The sequence below is a fragment of the Pelodiscus sinensis genome, chromosome 6 (genome assembly GCF_052426305.1).
Source record: "Pelodiscus sinensis isolate ZL-2025 chromosome 6, ASM5242630v1, whole genome shotgun sequence".
NCBI lineage: Eukaryota > Metazoa > Chordata > Testudines > Trionychidae > Pelodiscus > Pelodiscus sinensis.
In genome coordinates this window covers 48,928,948-48,950,375 of record NC_143057.1, presented here as the reverse complement: position 1 = coordinate 48,950,375, position 21,428 = coordinate 48,928,948, and the positions used below count along the sequence as shown (strand labels likewise).

The 21,428-nt window shown below is 37.2% G+C and overlaps 1 protein-coding gene across 1 annotated transcript; it reads left to right on the top strand.

The window, feature by feature from the left end:
* The first annotated feature begins 490 nt into the window (after positions 1 to 490).
* Positions 491 to 16,535, top strand: DIRAS2 (DIRAS family GTPase 2). The gene is made up of 2 exons (XM_006131883.5): positions 491 to 853; positions 13,811 to 16,535. The coding sequence occupies exon 2, from the start codon at positions 13,856 to 13,858 to the stop codon at positions 14,453 to 14,455; it is 600 nt and encodes a 199-aa protein (XP_006131945.1). The 5' UTR covers positions 491 to 853; positions 13,811 to 13,855; the 3' UTR covers positions 14,456 to 16,535.
* Positions 16,536 to 21,428: the final 4,893 nt, after the last annotated feature.

Below are 21,428 nucleotides of genomic sequence, written 5' to 3'. Positions count from 1 at the left end.
TTAAAAATCTCACTTGCTTCGGGGAGTAGTATATTGCAAGGCTGCATTAGATTAAAAGACCAAAAAGTGTTTTTTCTTTCATTTATAATAAATAATTTTAATGCATTTTTTAAATAAATCTTTGCCATCAGGGGCCAGTTCCTCACTTGAAGTAGATCAGAACAGCTCAGGTAAACAAGTGGCGCTACACTGATTTACATGAGTTGAGGACAAGTCCAAGTAGGGATTGGTGAGCTTTCTAAAGGTAAAAGGAAAGTGCTTGTTCCATATTTAGCTGTTTAGAAAAGGAATGTGTGGGTGCATAGATGCATATGTACAGCCGTTTTAAATTACAAAATACTAAACGGTTGGAGGATCTAAAATTATTAAATACAAGACTAATTGTACAAATAAAATCATATTTGGTAAAGTGACCAGAAAATTCCAGCCCTTAAATCATATCTATGTTCCACAGTTACTCAGTAGGTGGCACTTAAAAGCTTAGATCAGCTTTGCAGTCGCCATTTAGGTACCAGCAGCAGCTGAAGCTGAAGTCAGTCCATCTCTGAGAGCAGAGGGTGTGTGTTTGTGTGTGGAGGGAGATTGCAACCAAGCCAACAAAAGCACCCAGCCCAGGCACCCAGAGAGAGAGAAACTAGACTAGAACCAGATTAGCAAGAGCACTGGCAACAAAACAAGGATCAGACAGCAGCAACTAACAAGAGACAAGAGAGAAGCAAACGACTGAGATAAACCTCTTTATTTAAAAACAGACAGCTTTCTCTCAGAGAAACCCACAACTGAAAGGCTGTACTGCTTGTACTATGACAGGCAAAAACTGAAGAGCATTTGGCAGAGTTCTGTTCCTTCTCAGGTAATCTTCTTAAATCATTTTTTCTACCCAGCATTGTATAAGAAACACTAGCTATGTATTGATATAAGGTGAATTTTATTTTTCTTAGCCAAATCCAGCAGTAGTTCTTCAGGCAAAAGTCCCACTGAAGTCAAAGGGAATTTTGTATGAGTGAAGACTGCAAGATTTAGCCCTAACTGCATATCTTATGCAGATGATGTGGCAAGTATTGGCCAGCGTAGAAAAATATTTGTTAGCATAGTGGGATATCAGTAACTGCTTTGTATCAACATTTGAAAAATTCATTCAAACACGATGGGCTAAATTCTGCCCTCTTTTGCACTGATGCAACCCATTGGTCACAAAAATGTTGCTCTGGTTTAAATGAAGACATTTAACCATTTCTGATGAGGGAAGTAGGGGGAGGGGAAGATATTGAGCTTGAATCAAATAATGCTAAGATATTCTTTTTAAAAGAAATAGAACTAAATTTTAGACAACTCTTGAGTATTCCTGTTGAAGGCTGACTATTTTTTTTAACTCAGCAGCTCGACTTACTCTGATTGCTATGTTCTCTGTAAAATGTAGGCTGTTTTATATATATACTGCAATACACAGTCACAATGGTGTGAAAGTTGATGATACAGCAACAAGATTTAAGTAATATCCTTAAAAGCATTTTCTTTTTAAATACACACACATTTATATGCACTAAATATGTATTTGCCTATCTGTACGTATGCAACCTATATATAATGCACATATGTGCACAATATGGTCTGTCCATCCATCCATAGAATTGTATGTATTGATATACACACAGATATCAATATAAATGCAACTTCATGGCTACCTTTGCCTGGGTTTTTAAATTCCACTGAATCTAAAGTATTTACAGATCCTACAGTTTTTAGATTTGGGTCAGCTGGCCATTTTGGTATTTCTTTCCTGACAAATTGCTGTTTCTAGGGTATAGTGAATTGTCACCCAGGATTCCAGGCACATTAACTGTACATTTTATTGGTCAGTTCTTGGGGACTGACAAGTGTGTCATTGCTAAGCACTGTAAAATAAGTGATACCACATGATTCCATCCCATCTCCCATTGTATGTGGACAGTTCAAATTGATGGTCAGTGTTTTTTTAGGGATACACAGCTGTGAATCTATTGCCCTGTGAATCCAAAAGTCTGGGGAAACATTTGAAGGGACATCCTGCTATTTTGTCCTCAACCCTGGGAAGACAGAAGTCCTACTATTCAGTAGATGTTGTCAATAGCAGGTGTTCTATTCTTTGTGTCTCTATTTGTGAAGGCATTTGGTCAGAAAGGTTAAGAACCTTGGTATCAGTTTGGGTCATGCCCTCTGCATTTAAAGCCAAGAATTGAAGTTATTTTCCCCTGTTATGCTGCATTTTGGCTTATGCCAAGATAGTCGAATAGCAGAAACACCTGCCTTTGTGACCCTGAAGCTCGATCACTGTAATAGCCTTTTCAAAGACCTCTCAGGAAAAATGCACCAACATTTGGAACTCATGAATGCTTACCAGTTTGAGCTATGTCAATTATATTACATCTGACCGTCGTCTCTTTGCTGACTATCTTTGCAGTGATGGATTCAAATATGAATTGGCACTGCTTGTTTTTAAAGCTTCTGTTGGCGTTGGCTTTGGTCGTACCTTCATGACCTGTCTGCTCATGGAGCATTGTGCTGAAAAGTATTTGTGCTTACATATCTGATCATTGGAAGGTCCCACCATCATGTCCAAAGCCAGCAGATGACCACACTTTTGTTGTGGTTTGATGTGGAATGCCTTCCCCCACTGAAATCTCTCTCACTTTCTTTCCATCGCTCTTTTAAAAACACCTCAATTTTGCATTGAGCATTTGAGGATCTCTGTTTATCCCCTCCCCTTTTCAATAAGACCCTTCATTGTCTTTGTGTGCATGTGTAATTCAAAAGGGACATCATTTTATTATACCATATTGTTTGTATTTTGCTGGGCCTCTCTATGAATGCTTTCATGATAGAGGCAAAACTTCTAAAGTCATTGTACACATTTGTGTACTTTGATCCTAAGCAGAGTATTTACACACCCTGGTTGGAACTTCTCTCACATTAGAAGATATGGTCTGTGGGTTACTACCTGTCTTATATGTTGACATGCTATTCAGTTTTCCAGATTTTTTTCTTTTAATACATTTCATGATGCTTTACTCAAGCAACATCAATGTTACAGTCTAGACCCATGAGGGGAGGAAAAGAACACCATGCATTTGTGAAAGCTGTTCCATGGTGATAGAAATATATATTTCCCCCCCTTTTTAAACATACATTCTAGTAAAAGGCACCTCATCCACAGCAAAATGTCACCTTTTAAAAAAAAAAAACAGTCCATTAGGTTATCTTCACTTTCAGCATAGCAAGAAAAAAAAAAAAAGGTGATCAGGAAACATCTGTTTTCTGGGGGTTATAGATAAGTTTCACATGGAACTAGGAATCAATTATCTTATTTGTAATCTTGCCAGTAATTAGAATAAGAACTTTCAGGTGAGATCATGTTTTAAAACTAAGTTGAACCATGACCTATTTTCTGCTTGAGAGTATTAAATAGAATAATCCAAGCACTAAGCCCTTTCCCAGCTCTTGTACAATGCTTGATTAGGATGTGAAGAAAAAGAAGAGCAAAATTTATCAGCACTTTAAAATAAGGAAGAGACTGCTACTAGTGACATGAAGATCCTAATTTCCTCTCAAACAATGAAAGTCAGCAGCAGCTCCTTTGGAGTAAATGAATTTAACAGTAGAGGGAAAATGATGCAACAGAGATTAGTCTCCCAGATTTCCTAAAAGGTAGGAATGCTGCCAAACTTGGTAGCAGTGGAATGCTGCCTACATAATAGTTATTGCAGTTACCAGGGTAGTTTTTTGTTGAGACTGAATAGTGGTGGCACTGAAACATTTGCTTCCTTTTATTTTCCTGTTTTTTAAGATGGATGTGTAGCAAGGCAACAGCATGCGAAAAGCACATCCATTTCTGTGTTGTGGAAGGTGCTTCCATTTAATGTCTACTAACTGACTTAAAAATCAATGCCATGGACAGTTGAGATTAAAAAACAAACAAAGTGTAATTCTATGATTTCTTCTCCACACAAAAATAATTGGGTTTTTCTCTTATCCAAAAATGTCAGTTTCAACTGTCAAATCTCAGCTGCAGCTGATACAAATAACTGAAATATTGTTATAAGCCCCTAAGGAGAAAAATGGTCTCCTTAAAGTCTATCAAGTTCCTTCAACCAAACATTAAAAACGTTGGCATAGAAAAACCACTGAAAGTATGTTTCATTGTATTTAATTTACTTATTTATATTTTAATATAATTTAGTCTTACTGATAATAGTTTGTTTTTAATTCATATGTCTCCTTTCTTGGTAACACTGGCAGAAATGAGAAGAAATATAGTGAACATACCTATATTTACCTCAACCACAGAGAAACTACTCAATGCTAACTTAACACACACATTTTTATTATTCTTTATTTTTAGTAAACAGTCTTCAGTTTTCTGAATTTCAAAGGCTCCAAAGGGAAGAGATGTGGGTTTTTCAAAATAAATGAACATGTTTGTTAAAGAAATATAAACTTAGTAAACAAATTTAACTTTGCCAACTTGCCAGAGTGAAGAGGAAGAAAACAAATTCTTAGAACAATTAGAAACCCATTACTATATTGCTATGTAAGAATCTACAAATTATACCCAGATCTTATCTCAAATCCTTGTTTTACAAGTTATAGTTTTAATCACTGTATTGATTATTTGGTATTTTGTCCAGGGGTTTATCATGTGAAATTCATAGAGTAAGACAATAGATCAGGTTCCAATACCGTAACACAGGCTGAGAAATAACGTATGCCACATATAGCACAATTGACTTTAATGGGACTATTCTGGAGTAAGTTCTATTCAACATGAATAAAGGTATCAGAATCTGACGCAGTGTTCATGTTAATCATCACTGTCTTCCTAGCAATAGAAAATAAAATGTGTTATGATTTTTCATAAGAATGAGCCAAATGCTGTAGTCCTATTTGTAACTATTCTGCTTTCACTGAAGATCTGGACCACTATTTTTCTGTCGTAACAGTGAAATTAAACTATTCAGGAATAAAGAACTGTGAGGCTAGAATAACCAAAATAGCTGTTTTTCTTCTCTTATTTCCTCTAATGAAAAGAAAATAGTCTGAAGTATTTATATATCTTTATATATATATATATATATATAGCGTGTCAGTATAGAGTTGCCAATTCTTGTGATTTTAATCATGAATTTCACAATATTTGGTGTTTAGCTCATTCTAGTCAATTTGTCTAGATGCATAAACTTGCACATTGAGAAGTGTTTGCAAGATCAGTGCCTAAAACTGATCCAGCAGTTCTTACTCAAACAAAACTTTCACTGAGTAAGGACAGTAACACTTACCATGTGCTTTAAGTTAAATTGAGACTTAACTGCATAGCTGAATCAGAGCCAAAATTATTAAAGCTTTTAAAACATTTACTAGGTTAAGAAACTAAAAATTAATATGGGATTTGTTGAATTGGACTCATGCTGGATAATATTAGTTTGCCTTTTGCTTTTGTCATTTTATGAAACAGGTTCATATTTACAAGTGCGTTTCTCTAGTGCTCAATCCTCTATAATGCTGTCTGATCACAATCTAACAAAGCACTTAAATACATTCTTAAAGTCTCATGATCATAACCTGCCTCTCTTTACTATGTCTAACTCTTGCCAATTCTTTCAGTATCAGCTTGTTAAAATATCACCTTTCCTATCCCTCCACAGAGCTAAAACTCTTGTCTAGGCTCTAATAATCTTGAGTCTCAATTACTGATACATGTTTCTCTCTGGATTTGACAAATGCAATCTTGCCCTACTCACTTTCCTCCAGAATGCTGGAGCAAAGATCATTTTCCTACCCTGTTTCCATGTCACCCCTTTTGACTTCCTCCATTAGCTTCCCTTTCTCCATTGTATCAACCGGAAGCTGCTTGTCTTCACTTTCAAGGCCCTTATTCACCATCAAGATGTTGATTCCCTCCTCTGATCAGCTCCCAAGTCCAGCCTCTGCTGCCCACTTTCAAACAATCACCGTTGTACTTTCTCTCACACTATTCTTCCTGCTTCGGAGACATTCTTCATAAACATCCATAAAGCTATTTCATTGTCCTCCTTCAGAACCCCTTTTAAAACTCTTCTCTGCCTTAATGCCTCTAAAAATTGATAAATAGGCTACTGGTGTGCTGAGACACAGCTTATCTTGCTGACCAATATCATCTTTGTGCCTGTATTTCCATCTCTCTCCATCTTCTGTTTCTTGTCTTAAACTTGGATTTTGAGCTCTTTGGGGAAGGGAGTGTCTTTTTGTTATGCATTTTTATAGCTCCTGGAACGATGAGATCTTGGTCCATGAATATGGCTCCAACCTGCTATGGTAATACAAGTAACAGCCTTCACCACAAGTGACATCCTTCTGGGTTAATAATTAGTCAAGATTTTATCATTATGATTCCAATTTAAAATAGTTTGCCCTTGGCAGAGGGATCACACTCAGAAAATCTCCTCTATACAATATTTCAAATAGTTTTAAAGACATTAATTTGGGATAGTATTTGGACTTTTCTTAACCATATAGCTGTAAACATTTTTTCTACACAATTAAATTCACCTCAGGAGAAATGCTATGCATTGGAAATGATTGGTTCCTCCAAAAAAACCACAGAAAATTAGTGAATGCGGATTGAAAACGTGATAGTTACTTTGCTAAAACAAGGCATAGCTTCTGTGATCAAGGAATGATATAGCTGCAGGGTTCTGCCCTCTTTTAATGCTCATCTGTCTTTAAGACAGCAGTTTAGGACTCCTGTTCTTTAAAAAACCCCAAACACTTTCTATATTAAAGTCATTGTTTTATTTGCATATTTTGAGACAAATTCTCCATTGCAATATAAACACTGTATTCTGCATTGCAGATGAAATCAGCTATAAAGCTAGGGTATTGAGCCTGAAAAGATCATCCCAGTTCAAGATATATGTTCTGGGGGCTTGTGCAGGCGTTATGATCTCCCCCTTCTTGCTGCTATCCGAGTAAGGAAGATAAGTGGTAACAAGAGAGTGTGTGGCCACTCCAATTCATTGAGGGTTTTTTTTAAGTGATTATGCTCATCTAAATCTTCTGTAAAGACATACATATACCTAGCTGTGGTTTTGACCCTATAGGACTGTTATCAACCCTTTGGCAGTTTTAAAGTCTTACGGGGGAACAATCCAGAATAAATCAGTGTAGTTCACAAGTAAACGTTAAGCAACTTGTGTACCCCCTTCCTACACAATTTACTGTGTGCAGTTTTCACATAGCTAAGCCTTTGAAGTAGTTTGAGTCTGTGCATCTTACAATATATGTGGAGTAGAAGACATCACTTATTCTCAAAAAACAGGCAAAATTATTGGAGAGCATTCCAGACAGAAGACCCAGAGCTATATTTTGATTTCCCTGTATAGAAACTAATACTCTCCACTGTGAATTCAGATTATTCTACTTACCTCCTAACTTGATTCACTTACAAGCCAGTTAGTCAGTACTACCTGTCCCATTCACCACAATTTGATTGTGAGTACCTTTCATCAGGAACCCTGATCCTAATCTCACTTTTGCCCAGAGCTCCTGAACAAAACTTTTGTAGTCTACAAGCCTCTACCAATCACTGATCCAATTAGTAAGGCCCTTCCTCATCCCACACACAAGATAATATTTCCAGTGACTGTGTCAAAGCAATTCTAAATTCAAATTAATTATGATCTTTCTCGTGTCCAATAATATAACACCATTTGGTCACATGACCCAGCATTTTCAGAAATAACCACATTTCTAATTGCTGCACCCCTATGAACTTACACAAAAATCAACTGATTTCCTTTTTAGCTATATTGTTTCCACTATTGACAGCTTTTTTTTGCTATATGCATGCCTTATACCCAGTATTCACAAACAATATTAAATCAGACTGAGTTATAGTCCTGATTTTACAAAGTATTTGTAAGCACTTACTTACCTCCATCTCTATGCAGAAAAGTACTTTTGCGACTGCTTAAATACTTTGCTGAATTAGGACCTAAATCGCATGAACAGACTCTCACTTTGTCTCTATAATGTCAATATTTTATGGGCACCAACTATCTGACCCCATTGCCCCTTCTCCATGATACACCAACAAGCACATCAAAGGCTATTAAATTTTGGGATACACAACGAAGATTTGGTGTTAGTTGCTCGTACAACATGCCCATTATTCTTAAAGATAATAATGTAGCACTCTCTTTATGTTGGCTGAACACCTAACACTGGGTGGGATTCCTGGCCTGTGGAAAATACATAGGAGTGCCTGAATAAACAGATGTGCTTGAGAGATCTCCTATCACTTATCCTAAGAAAAACTAAAAATTAACAAATATTGATCAATGGAAAAAACTCTAAAGCCTAATCAGTTTTTTAAAGATACTGATATCCTCATCCCCAGGGTGCCTATCCACATGTCCTTTTCCACCCAAAATTTAGCATTGCTGTGGTGGTTGTCCCAATCATGCATTAATGTATCTCAAAAGAATGTAATTACTCAAGCTGGAATTTGCAAGCACATAGGGTTTGACAACTGTGCTCTTATAAAAAAGTACCAGGGGATCTTTAAGGACCAGGGTCTTTTATTATACCTCATCTGAAAGTTAACATCTCCAAAAAATGTGACTCTCTCACCATGCTGTCACTCTCTACTGGCTCAAAGGACACCTAACAAGTCACCAGCTTCTTTTCTTGCGGCATCTATGTGTTCCTTAGAGGTTTTCCATCCTCTTGCTGATCCTGCTGACTAGCTTGTGAGATCTGACAGCATAAGGAAGAATGGCTGCAGGCAGAGAGAATGCATAGCAATACTGTTAAGAGGTTCCTGAAATAGACGTCATTCTGAATTCTATATTGCATTGCAGGCATTAAGAAAACCCTGAGAAATTACAGGTTAGCTGGTTTAATGATTTTTTTTTTGCATCATTTAAAATGATCTGACCAAAGCTATGGTATGATTGTGCTTTGAGGTCCCTTTGTCATCAACATATGAAGGATTGTGTTACATTTTGGAAATTCCTATTCTTGGGTACATCTACACAGCAGTGTTATTTTGGAATAATTGACATTAATCCAAAATAATCTAGTCCGTGTCTACACTACAAGCAGTTATTTTGACATAATGTCAAAATAATGTCAAGCCGGAGAACTTCTTACTCAAACTCCTGTAATCCTCATTGTTTGAGGAGCAAGAGAAGTTGGAGGAAAAGTGCTCTATTTCAAACTTCCTACCGTGTAGACAGTGCCAAAAACTGAAATAAGCTATTTTGACTTAAACTACACAATTGACGTAGCTCAAGTTGCATAGCTTATTTAGGCTTTAGCACTTCTCTATAGAAGTACTCCTTTACTTTAGAGAAGTTAGCTTCGTAATAGTTGAAATATATCAGAAACCTTCGTTTGCAAAGGTATATTAATAATACATAAGAGAGACTTAACTCCCCCCCCCCCCCCACCTCATCCATTGTCTAGTAGCCTGCTGGGAAGCATGAAGTTTCCAGCATGGAGAACAATGTTAAAACATGGTAATTATCAATAAGTGGATTAACAAAGAACAGTTATAAAAACAAGGCAACTTGCCATAGTAGCTTATCAAAGCGGGAGCAGAAGATGACAAAACACACAAGCACCAGTTTTGTTTTCTGTCTTTTCAGTGAAACGGAATGCATGAGAGAATTTTAATGATTCATTTGGTCTTGCACTCTACATACCATGTCCCGACCTGATGTGACTTAGCTAGTAGCTTTGTAATGTACTTAAATACTGTGAAGAAAGACAGGAGTTATTTTTAGTTAATATTTTCTCCTGGCTGAGATTCTGCTCGAACATATAACTACATTGCCAATAGCAGTTTGAAGATAATCTTTCTGCTGATAAAAATTGGAACTAACAATTCCTGTGCCAGAGGCGTGGCGGGTTTGCAGAAATGTTGGTGGCACCTGGAATGCCCAGGGCCTGCACCTGCTTAAGGCTCTGGGAGGGATTTGGGGTCAGGGAGGGTTATAGATCTGGGAAAGAATTTGGGTACTGGGTTAGCACAGAGGATTGGGGTACAGGAGGGGTAGGGTTGCAGGTTCTGGGAGGGATGCATTTGTGTTCTCCATTTTCTCAGTAGCACAGATTAACCAACCACTTACTCTGTCTCACAAAAGCTTTTCTTCCTTTCCCATCCTTCTTCTAGTACTCTACTGTATTTTCTAAGCCACTCTGTGTTGTGTTCCTGAAGTCCATACTTTCACTAGACTATCCTCCCAAGTTGTTGGTTCCTCCAATTTTGTTAATGCAATAAAATATCAAGAGACAGTATTAATAAATAGAATAAAGGGAAAGTGGATAGCAGTGAATATAAATTAAGAGTTACAGTGCAAATAATTTAATAAGGAATTCCAAAAAAGAGGATATAAGCAGAGCATGTGGCCTACTACTCTCTGTAAGTGTGGTCACTCTTAATTATCAGTCTTTTCAAGGAAACTGGATGAAAATTGAAAACATGAGTTCTAGAGGATTCCAAATCCACAATCAAAAAAAGATAACATTGACTGAAAGCCCATCCTGGTTCACTGGAAATGTGAAGGTAGTAATTAGAAATAAAAAAGCAGTATAAAACAAATGGGGAAAAGTGGAGTGAATAGCAATCAATATAAACGGGGAATATAGATAATTGATAAAATGAAGACATCAGGGAAAAATTCACAGCTGACAGGAGTAAGAATATAAGGAAATTTATAAAGTATATTAGGAACACAAGGAATCTTATAAATAGTATATGTCCAGTACTAAATGGAAACTGTATAACTTAATAATGATCCAGAGATGGAAGTGCTCACTAAATATTTCTGTTCTGTATTTGGAAAGCAGGAGGAAGATAATGTGCCTGGATCTCATTTGTACTTTTTAGTCTATTAGTAACCAAGGAGGCTGTTAAGCAGCAGCAGCAGCATCTACAGAGATAAGCACTTTAAAAATCAGCAGATCCAGATAATTTGCACCCCAGAGTCCTAAAAGAACTAGAAAAGAAAGACTCAGATACACTCATGTTAATTTTTAATAAAATAGAGGGGAAATTCTAGAGGACTGGAAGGCTACACCTATACTGCAACGTTATTTTGGTATACCGGAGTATTCTGAAATAGCTATCCCAAGTCTTCTCCATTATTTTGGCTCTCTATTCCAACGTCCCTGTAAACCTTATTCTACAAGGAGTAAGGGATGTTTTGGATAGCACTTTATTTCAAAATTATAAGCTATTTCAAAACAGAATCAAAATAAGATATGCAATTTGCGTGGCTTAAATTTCTTTTTCGAGTTACAGTGCAGTATAGATGCACGGAAGAGTACTATCAATATTGCCACTATTGAAAAAGGGAAAATGGAATTGCTTGTTCATCTAACATCAGTGAAAAAGCTGATGTGGGATTTTGACTAAAAGAAGTAAGGGAGAGGAATATAATTAATGCCAATCAACCTGGGTTTATAGAAATAGGTCTTTTCAAACAAACCTGATTTCATTCTTTGATATTACAAATTTGGTTGATAAAGGTAACTGTAGAGATGTAAAGTATCAGAGGAGTAGCTGTGTTAGTCTGAATCTGCAAAAGCGGTGAGGAGTCCCGTGTCACCTTATAGATGCACCTACATGCATCTGACGAAGTGGGTCTTTGCCCATGAAAGCTTATGCTCCAACACTTTGGTTAGTCTATAAGGTGCCACAGGACTCCTCACCGCTTTTGTATAGATGTAGTAAACAGACCTTTTAATTATTTGATTTAGGACCATGAAATATTCTGATTTAAAATTAGAACAATAAAATATGAATACAACATGTGTTGAATGGATTTAGACAACTGGCAAATATAAAAAGTTAGCTCTCAGTGGAAAATCATCATCGAATGGGGGCAAAGGTTCTAGTGTTCCAGAGGGGTTCCAATAGGTTCTAAGACCAAAGAACCTAAGTCTTGCCTGCAGAATGGGGGACTTGAGTTGGGAAATCTTTGGATGTATAAACAGGGAAGTAGTGAATAGGAACAGGGAGTTCCTATTCCAAACAGGATTTTACCTGTGTGTATGAAATTGGTGAGATGGATACTAAAATAGTGGGGATACAGAACGATGATGAAAAATTGGAGAGGATGAAAAATACTCACCAACATGATTTGAAGGTTGGTGAAAGTACTGATAATGAGAAGCTTAAAGAGCTGGAACTGTTCAGTTTATTGAAAAGAAGACAGAGCTGACTTGACTACAGTGTGTAAATACTTTCACAAGAAAAAATACTAAGTACCAAAGAGCTCTTTAATTTTTTTGATCAAAAGGATAACAAGAGCCAATGATTAGAAAATGAAACCAGGCATTCAAATTGGAAATAAGGAGAAAATTCTCAATGTCTTGAAGACATGCCTTTTTGGAAGCTATGCTTTAGTGAAACAAGTTATTGGGCTCCACACAAAAATAACTGTGTGGAATTAAATGGCTTATGATACATACAATGTCATACTACACAATCTAAGGGTTCCTGTCTGTCCTTAAATTGAATTAAACTATAAACTAACTTTACTTTCTTCTGTGCTTTACCTTTTACTCCAGTTTGTCACTTCTTATACCTGCATAAATCTTATTTTGAAATGTAGATACATTTTGTATCATTAAGGGCCTGACAAACATCCACAGATGTGAACAGGAATCTTTCTGTTATTTTATAAATAATCAATCATAAAGTCAGCAGGATTTAGCCCTTAGATGAACCTTTGATTACAGCTAAACTTTCTCTAATTCTGGAATTACCATAGTTAAGAGAACCTTTGGATTCCTCTTTACTGATGTAATAAATTATTATTATAACCAGATTTGTAGTTAATTGCTTAGGGAGAGATTTTTGGTGAGAGGTAAACTTGTTAAATCTGCTTATCTTCAAGGTTGACAGTGAAACCATTATCAAATATAACATGCATTCTGATCCCTTTGCAGATGTGACAATATGGTTTTTTTTCAAAATTGTATGAAGACGCAGATATCTTTCCCCCCCCCCCCCCCTGGTAAATTGAGACAAATATTATCATGCAAAAATTCTAGAATGCAATAACCAAACTCTGAATCAAAGAAAATAGTTTCCCTCTTGAATGATAAATGAGCTTGATCGTTTAGGTAATAAAACAGTATTTGAGGTAAAACCAAAATGGTGAAAACCCCCAAAGAAAAACATGAAACACTAAATGCTATTAATGAGAGACTCACATTTATTCATTAGCTTCAAGTTTTGCTTGTGAAAAGTGTGAGTTGTACTGCAATGGAGACAAATTTTCTAGTCACAGAAGAGGAATAGCATGTGTTGGACATGCTCACACAGACCGGTCTCCTCATCAGTATGTTTCAATTATGACTCAAAGGATGTTCTCTTTGCATGAGCTTATAACTCTATCCTTGTACCCAATTCAGACTTTTTGTAGGCGGACTATCATCATGGAAGTCAACTGGATGGGTATTTTTTGTGCTGGTATATTTGCCCACTAGTAACTGGACTTAAAGTTACCACATTCAGTTTACAAAGGCCATCAAATAGCACAAGATGGCCATAACTTCCATCCATTATCAACCTGCACTGGACTGGAATGCACATTGGACTGGAATCCAGAAGCAGTGTTGAGATAAATTGCCCTACAACCCACAATCAGTCTTGTTGAGTCAGTATGCATTATTAATATGCATTACTTCAGTGACTCTCTCACTTCACTTACTGAAGAAGATATAAAGCATTTTCCCTCCCCCTGAAAGCTGTATTAATATTTTGTTACATTTTCTTTCCTAGGTTGTTTTTTTTCCCCCTAGTTGAGCATCAGATACACTGAAAAGCATGCCTGAGCAAAGCAATGATTACAGAGTGGTGGTGTTTGGAGCTGGAGGAGTTGGCAAAAGTTCCTTGGTCTTGAGGTTTGTGAAAGGGACTTTCAAAGAGAGCTACATTCCAACTATAGAAGACACCTACAGGCAGGTGATCAGCTGTGATAAGAGCATATGCACTTTGCAGATTACTGACACTACAGGGAGCCACCAGTTTCCAGCCATGCAACGTCTGTCTATTTCCAAAGGACATGCTTTCATTTTGGTTTATTCAATCACCAGCCGGCAGTCCTTGGAGGAACTCAAACCCATCTACGAACAAATCTGTCAGATTAAAGGGGATGTGGAAAGTATTCCAATTATGTTGGTGGGGAATAAAAGTGATGAAAACCAAAACCGAGAGGTGGAGAGCAGTGAGGGAGAAGCCATGGCCAAGAAGTGGAAGTGTGCCTTTATGGAGACTTCTGCCAAGTTGAACCACAATGTGAAAGAGCTGTTCCAAGAGCTGCTAAACTTAGAGAAACGCAGGACTGTGAGTTTACAAATTGATGGTAAAAAAAGTAAACAGCAGAAAAGGAAAGAGAAGCTGAAAGGCAAATGTGTGGTCATGTGAAAATTGCACTGTTATGAAGCAACCATGTCATCACATTCTTTCTGACAGAACCCAATGTGAAACCTATAGACAATGAGGAACAATGTGAAACCCTACTTACTAGTAGCTATTATGAAAGAAATACACTCGAATTTTTAAAAGAGATTACTGTTATTTGCTATAAAAATACTCCCAACAACTTAAACCATATGCTCAAGCTAGCAAATAAAACCAAGAATGAAAAAAGTAGAAAAGGACTTTTAATTTTAAAACAGAAGAAAACCAATCCATTTCTTATTAACAATACACTGCACTACCAAAGGATTGGAAGTCAGTTATTTAAGTTTATTACGCCATTTGCATATAACTGTAATGGAAGTTTATTTATCTACATAATGCAAATTTAGAAGAATAAGAAATGCCAATGAAGAAATCCAGAAAGTATAAATGCATATGGATTTAACTTAGTGTAGCCTTCAAGAACGCTGGAGATAACAAATAATTTTCTGTACAAGTCTCAATACTGACTGTTCAGGGATGGACAGTGTGGGGAGGAAGGTAACTTTGGGCTGCCAATTAAAGAACTGCCAATTTATGAACTATTGTGCATTTGGGGGAAATAAATGGGTTATGCACCTATAAGTGATAGTGATTCTCTCCACATACATATTATGTCCCTTCTTATTAGTGTTTGAACTGAATGGAAAGGGGTGGGGGGGAATCTCCTTGGGCAGCTGGAGTTCATCTCCTTCTCTCTGGGCTCAGCTAAACCATCATTTCCTGGTATGGCCTGTATCTCTGGCCCAATATATTATTCAAGAGCAAATACTTGTTTTTGGAGCATGTGAGTTTGTATAAAAATGGTGTGAAGATACAGAAATTTTTTTCACAAAGGATATACTCTGGACTCCCTCTACAAAGGCCTTGAGGGGGGGAAATATTCAGTTCAAACATTGCTGGTAAGAGCACAATATGTTGGTAGATGAACTGATGGTCTGTCAAGGTGGGGTGATGGTCTATGCCATCAGAGGAGAGAGAGAATGATTTTGCTCAGATTGCCAGATTTGCCAAATCACACTTCTGTATAATTACTGCATCTTATGACACTATTAGATTTACTGCCTTTAAATTGGCAAAAAGGAGTTATTTATTATTTAAATTTGTGGTCTAGACTACTACGACTATTCAGGGAACCTTATTGGCAGTTTTTACTTAGATAAAACTTCTATTGACCCTATCTCCAGTGGCATTAATAGAAGACTTGCTTACATAAAGACTACAGGATTTGGCACATTAACAGTTCAGACAAAAGTGAGTTATAATGCAAAATACTATATTCGCAATAGAGAAAACCGGTTAGATGTTTAAGGGGAACTGCTTTTTGCAGTTCATGGATAGAGAAAAATGTATTTAATGTGAGGCTTTAAAAAAATTCTCCAAAGTTTACAAAAAACCACAACATGATGATTTACATTATATCCTACAACTAGCAGCAAAACAAGGACCATCAAAGAGGAAAAAAGCACATTAATTTTTGAAGGACATTGTATATTCTACAGTTTGCACCTTAATGAACTGCTTTAAAACAGAAAGCATTCACTTTATTTTTTGCAAATATGAATGTCAAAAGCATATTACTGGAAAATGCAGTCAAGTACTAGGAAAACTAGCATGCATGTTACATTATAAATCTCTTACAAGAGCAGTTTAAATGCAGTATTCACTTTTGAAATAATAACCTTGTTCTTAAACTGATTTTGTGTTTACCTTACACCTTCCAAACAGAAATGCAACCAGTTATTGGACAGCATGGATAGAAAAGGATTTTACCAACCTGCTGCCAGCATTGCTCTTCACAAACGAGAGAACTTAACTGTTGTAATTCTCTCTGGGTACAATCCTGGCTTTAGTGAAGTCAATGGCAAAGCTATCACCAACTTCAGTAGGGCCAGGATTTCACCCTCTTATTTAATTGCAATAGATCTAAGAAATCATAACTCTGCCGCTAATTCCCAGCTGCAAGAGCTATTCTAGTTTTTCCTTTTAATCCTTAAAATGACAACATATGACAGAATAAAAAAAAAAAAAAAAAAAGAGAAAATTGGAGTGAGTACAACAAACAAGCTTAGGCTCTTTATTCACATTTTGATATTCTCATTGAAATAAAATTCAGGATTTCTCTAGTCAATTGACGGTCTTAAACAATTCATAAATGTATGAAGGATTCTGGAATGCAGGCGGGCTATTGAAAAAATAAACCGTATTTAATGATCAGTGATGTCAGACATTTGTTAGTGGTTCAGTGGAAATTACATAGGTGTTTACTCTGTTTTGTAAAACCAATGGTTTAAGTGGTTAAAGAATCTTATCTTCCTAATTTTGAACTTCATTAACAAAAATGGAAAAATAAAGGAATGGCCATGGTTAAGAAATATTGTTGCAGCCAGCAACAAATTAAAAACAGGCCATAGACAGAGATCAATTGTATGGTAATGAACACCAATTGATGCTAGTAGACATTACGAATATGTGTCAAAGGCACTATTGTATTTGACTTGTGTCTGAGAGCTTTTTCTGGCATGCTACATTTATCTGACAACTGTATAGGAACAAACTAAAAAGTCACCTTAAAACAAAGAGACTTATTACAATATTACTTGCTTTTACTTTGAAGTTATTCATGATTTGCACTAGCAAATGAGATCTCAGTCAAACACTGTCAATATTGTTGGACCAAATACCATCCTTGACTTCAGTGGCAAACAGAGATGAGCAGTACTGTGGTGAGAGTAGACAAGTAAAACCTGTGGTTAGGCTTAAGGACCATTTCCTTTGGTTCCCAGTTGATTTCCCCTCCAACAAGATAATAAGCCATGATTTATTTCATGCACTTGCATGTATTAAAGCAAGGCCAGTATAAAAGCAATATTATTCATGGACCACTGACTAAAATAATATTTTATATCCTTGCATTGCCAATGCAGTTTATAATACTGGAATTTTCATACCTGTGAGCTAGTCAAAAATATTTGTTTTGCTAGTACTGATGCAGATTTTTCTCTCTATAGAACAACAAAAACCAAAACAAATAAGAGAAATAAAGAGAAACTAGAGTTTTGTTCTATTTTTGTGTTTTACTTTGGAATGTGATACCAATATACATAAGCTCTCTAAAGATGTACATAAACAACAGAGCATATTGAATGCAGTATTGTTGTAGTTGTGTCAGTCCCAGGACTAGAGACATCAGGTGGGTGAGGTAATATCTTTAGACCAATTTCTGTTGGTGAGAGACAAGCTTTCAAGCTCATACAGCCCTCTTCCTCAGGTCTGGGAAATATAATTGAAGCGTTGCGGCTATATACAAAGTGGAACAGATTATTGAGCATAATTAGGAAGCACACATTTCAAGGGATCATTCAAGATAAAATAGCCCCTTCCCACCTCTCCAGTCTGAGATGGGAAAGAAAAAAAAAAGCTATGGAGTGGGGTTGGAGGGGTTAGCAGGTTATAGATTATTATAATAAGCCACAGTGTCAGTGTCTCTATTCAGTCCCTGATTTTTGGTATCTAGGAAAGTTAAGAATTTAAACTCCTAGGATCATCTTTTGAAGGAATTGGGCAGGTTTCAATTGAGGAGGAGGATGGAGAGGTAATGTTCACTCACAGAGGACATGGTGTTTTTATATTTCATCATTTTTCTGTGCGAGTTCATTCTCCAGCATAGTGATTCTCATTTCGCCCACATAGGTGTTATGAGGGCATTTAGTGCATTGGGTGAGCTACCCTGCATGTTGTGATAGGCATGTGTAGGGCCTATGGATCTTAAAAGATCACCTTAACTGTGGAGAGATGGCTACAGGTTCTGCTTTTGTTCTGGTAGGATGGGGTGCTGTTTTGAGTCAGTGTGTCCTTGAGTATGGGGAGCTTCTGGGGGGGGGGCATTGTTTGACAACCAGTAGAAGGGATCCAGGTAAGATACCTTTCAAGAGGTGATCCCATCAACTGTGAGATGTAACTGACAACACTCCCTATGTGTTCCACTGAGGAGTAATAGGCAATAACTAGAGGTGTGCAGAAGGAGGGACTTACTGCAGCAATGTATAAACCCATGTGATCCCTCCCCCTGCCCAATGACTGGGGAGGTACTAATGGAGCACTTCACTTTGAATGGCCCCTTTAAATGTGTGTTGCTTACTTATGTTCCATCTTGTATTTAGCTGTGACACTCTCAGTACCTTTTTCAGACCTGAAGAAGAGCTCTGGGTAAACTTTTGACTCTCATCTCAATTGAAGCTGATCCAATAAGAGATATTAGCTCACCCACCCGGTTTCTCAACATATATTAAAGACCTGTAACATCAACAGTAAATTTCAGCACCATGAAAACATGACATGGACATGTCAACTATTCACAAAGCATGAATTTTAGATATGTATGTGAGATATATAGTTATCATCCAAATGTATTTATTGCCATTTCATTATCTAATATATTTTATTCAAAAGTACCAATATAAAGTCATTTGCACCTACAAGTTTCTATGTTTTCAGTGATGTTCTGAATATAAACCAGACAAAATAAAGTTTTAAATTACAAATACATGCTTGGAAAATAGCCTTCTTTATTAGTGTTAGTGGACTTGTTCCAGTCATCATTTGAATTTTTTTTTCTTGAGAATGAGCCGGGCTGCAATTCCCTGAATCAAAAGTGATTTATACAGATATCTGGCAATTACCCCAATTTGTATATATATAAATCAGACTCCTGGAAAATGTCTGAATAACGGCAACTATTTTATTGCATTATGTGCCAATGACCATATAATTGCTCTGTTACCTCCCTCCCTGTTCTCTTCCTTTATCCTAATTATCCCCTGCCTCTCTGGTATTTGCTCCAAAATTTTCCCTCTTACAATTGCAGTAAGACAAAATGATTTATAATTTCTAAGCTACTTACCTCCTCCATATAGTCCAACCAGTTGCGTGGAATCCATTAATCACTCGGCAGCTCATCTAAAAGCAGAGTTATTTTGGAAACTTCTTTACATTCAAACATGTTCTAAGATTCTCCTGCATAATAGCAGTCATGTGTCCAGTGACTATGTACAATTTTGAGACATAATGGGGCACAGACTCACCACTATAATGCCTTCTGCTGGTCATCTTGAGAAATAGTTCATTCAGCAGCATGAAGAAGATGGTGTCTTGCTCACCACCACTCTCTCACTGTCTCCATTGTCTTCATGGACCTGAATCACTCTCAGACCACAGCGTCCTCTGCAGGGCACAGCTCTCCATCTGTGCCTGCTCTGCTGGCTCTCCCCACTTCTGAATGACTGACAGTGCTTGTCTCACAGCAGTCCCTCAGTGTCTCTCAGCAGTCCCTTTCAAAATGCTTCAGGACAGGTCTAATGCTCTTCACCAGCACAGCTTTTGCCTCACAAGCTGGCTTATCAGAGAATGAAAGCTGCTACACACACACACACAAAAAATCTGATTTTTATAGTTTGACTGGAAAAAACAGAAGTCGGGAACTGTAAATGCCATATTGAGTGCAAAGGATGTGGCAAATATTCTTTCCCATACATAGAAGGTTCTGAAAGAGTGGAGCTTCCTCTACAGAGGACTCATAGCTAGATGATCCTGAGAAAGACGAAGATACTATAGTAGGAAGAGAGCCTGAGACATAAGCCCTTATGAGAGCCTGATATAGGGCAGGACCTGCACACAGAATATTGCAGGAATACACATTCCTAAGAAGTGCTAGTTAGAGTACTTGCACAAACATCTTCCAATATCAAGTGATCCCAGAACATCCAGATATTAAGGATGGTGCAAAAACATTTCCCAGAAATAGCAGGAGCACACTTTTAAAAGATACAGTCAGGATGACAGTATTTTTAACAAAAATTAATTGAACCACTATGTACAAGGTGGTAACTAGTTACATTAGAGGGCAGTATCTAGCTGCCCCAAAGAGGCAGTTCTCACTTTTTTTGTATTGAGGTATAAAAATATATCTCAGAGAGAATATCTTTGTCTGGGAGGAATGCAAAATCCCATCATTCATTGAACTGGTCCATTGTTACAGGCACACATGTATTAGTGGTCTAGTAGAGTTTGCAGGATGCTAGCACCTTGCTTCATTAACAATAAGCCCATCTAATTGCCTTTGTCCCTTGACAGATATTGTGGTCATTGGGTGGTTTGCTTGAGTCACTCATGTCTGAGCAGGGCCATCAACATCTAACTACAAACACACTACATCTAAGTACTTCCCCCCTACAGCATAATCATGAGCTCCAGTTGCACTTGCTGTTTTATCTCTAGCTTTAATACAAGCTCCCAAGTACCTCATAGCTCAGCCTTTTGCTCCCCTTGCTTTTAAAGCACCCAAGCCAGTGCTATGACCGGTGCTATCAGCTGCAGCAAAGGCAGCCTGACTCATTGGGTGTAATGCTTGCTGCTAGTCACCCAGAGTGAGATTTTCAAATGCATTTAAGTATATTGATGCCTAGCTCAGTGGTGCTTAATCTACTTAAGTGCTTTTGTAAAGCCACTAGGCACCCATCTATATTTTTAGGCACCATTTAAAATCCAACCCCTACTAGCTCTCTGGTTCCCAACCACCAAATCATAATACAAGAGGGAGCGGGGTAGCAGTACAATAGAAGGATATAAATACATAGAAGTAAGTAGAATAGGTCAATGTTCTCAGTTAAAGATTTTTACTTGAGATGACTATTTCCCCCAGGAAACCCTGAGACCAGACAAAATGCTGACTTTATTTTCTAGGGGGAGAAGAATCAATAGTCAATGATCAGACCAAATTGCACTGGTGTTTGTTGCTGCTAAGAACATGACATCATCTGTGATACAGGTAAGAAAAAGCAAGGGTCATTTACTCAGGGGATTATAATCAGCACACCAAAATGGGGCTCTTTAAGCAATTGACCAATTCAGCAGCCCATGCACAAAAGCGACACTCTAA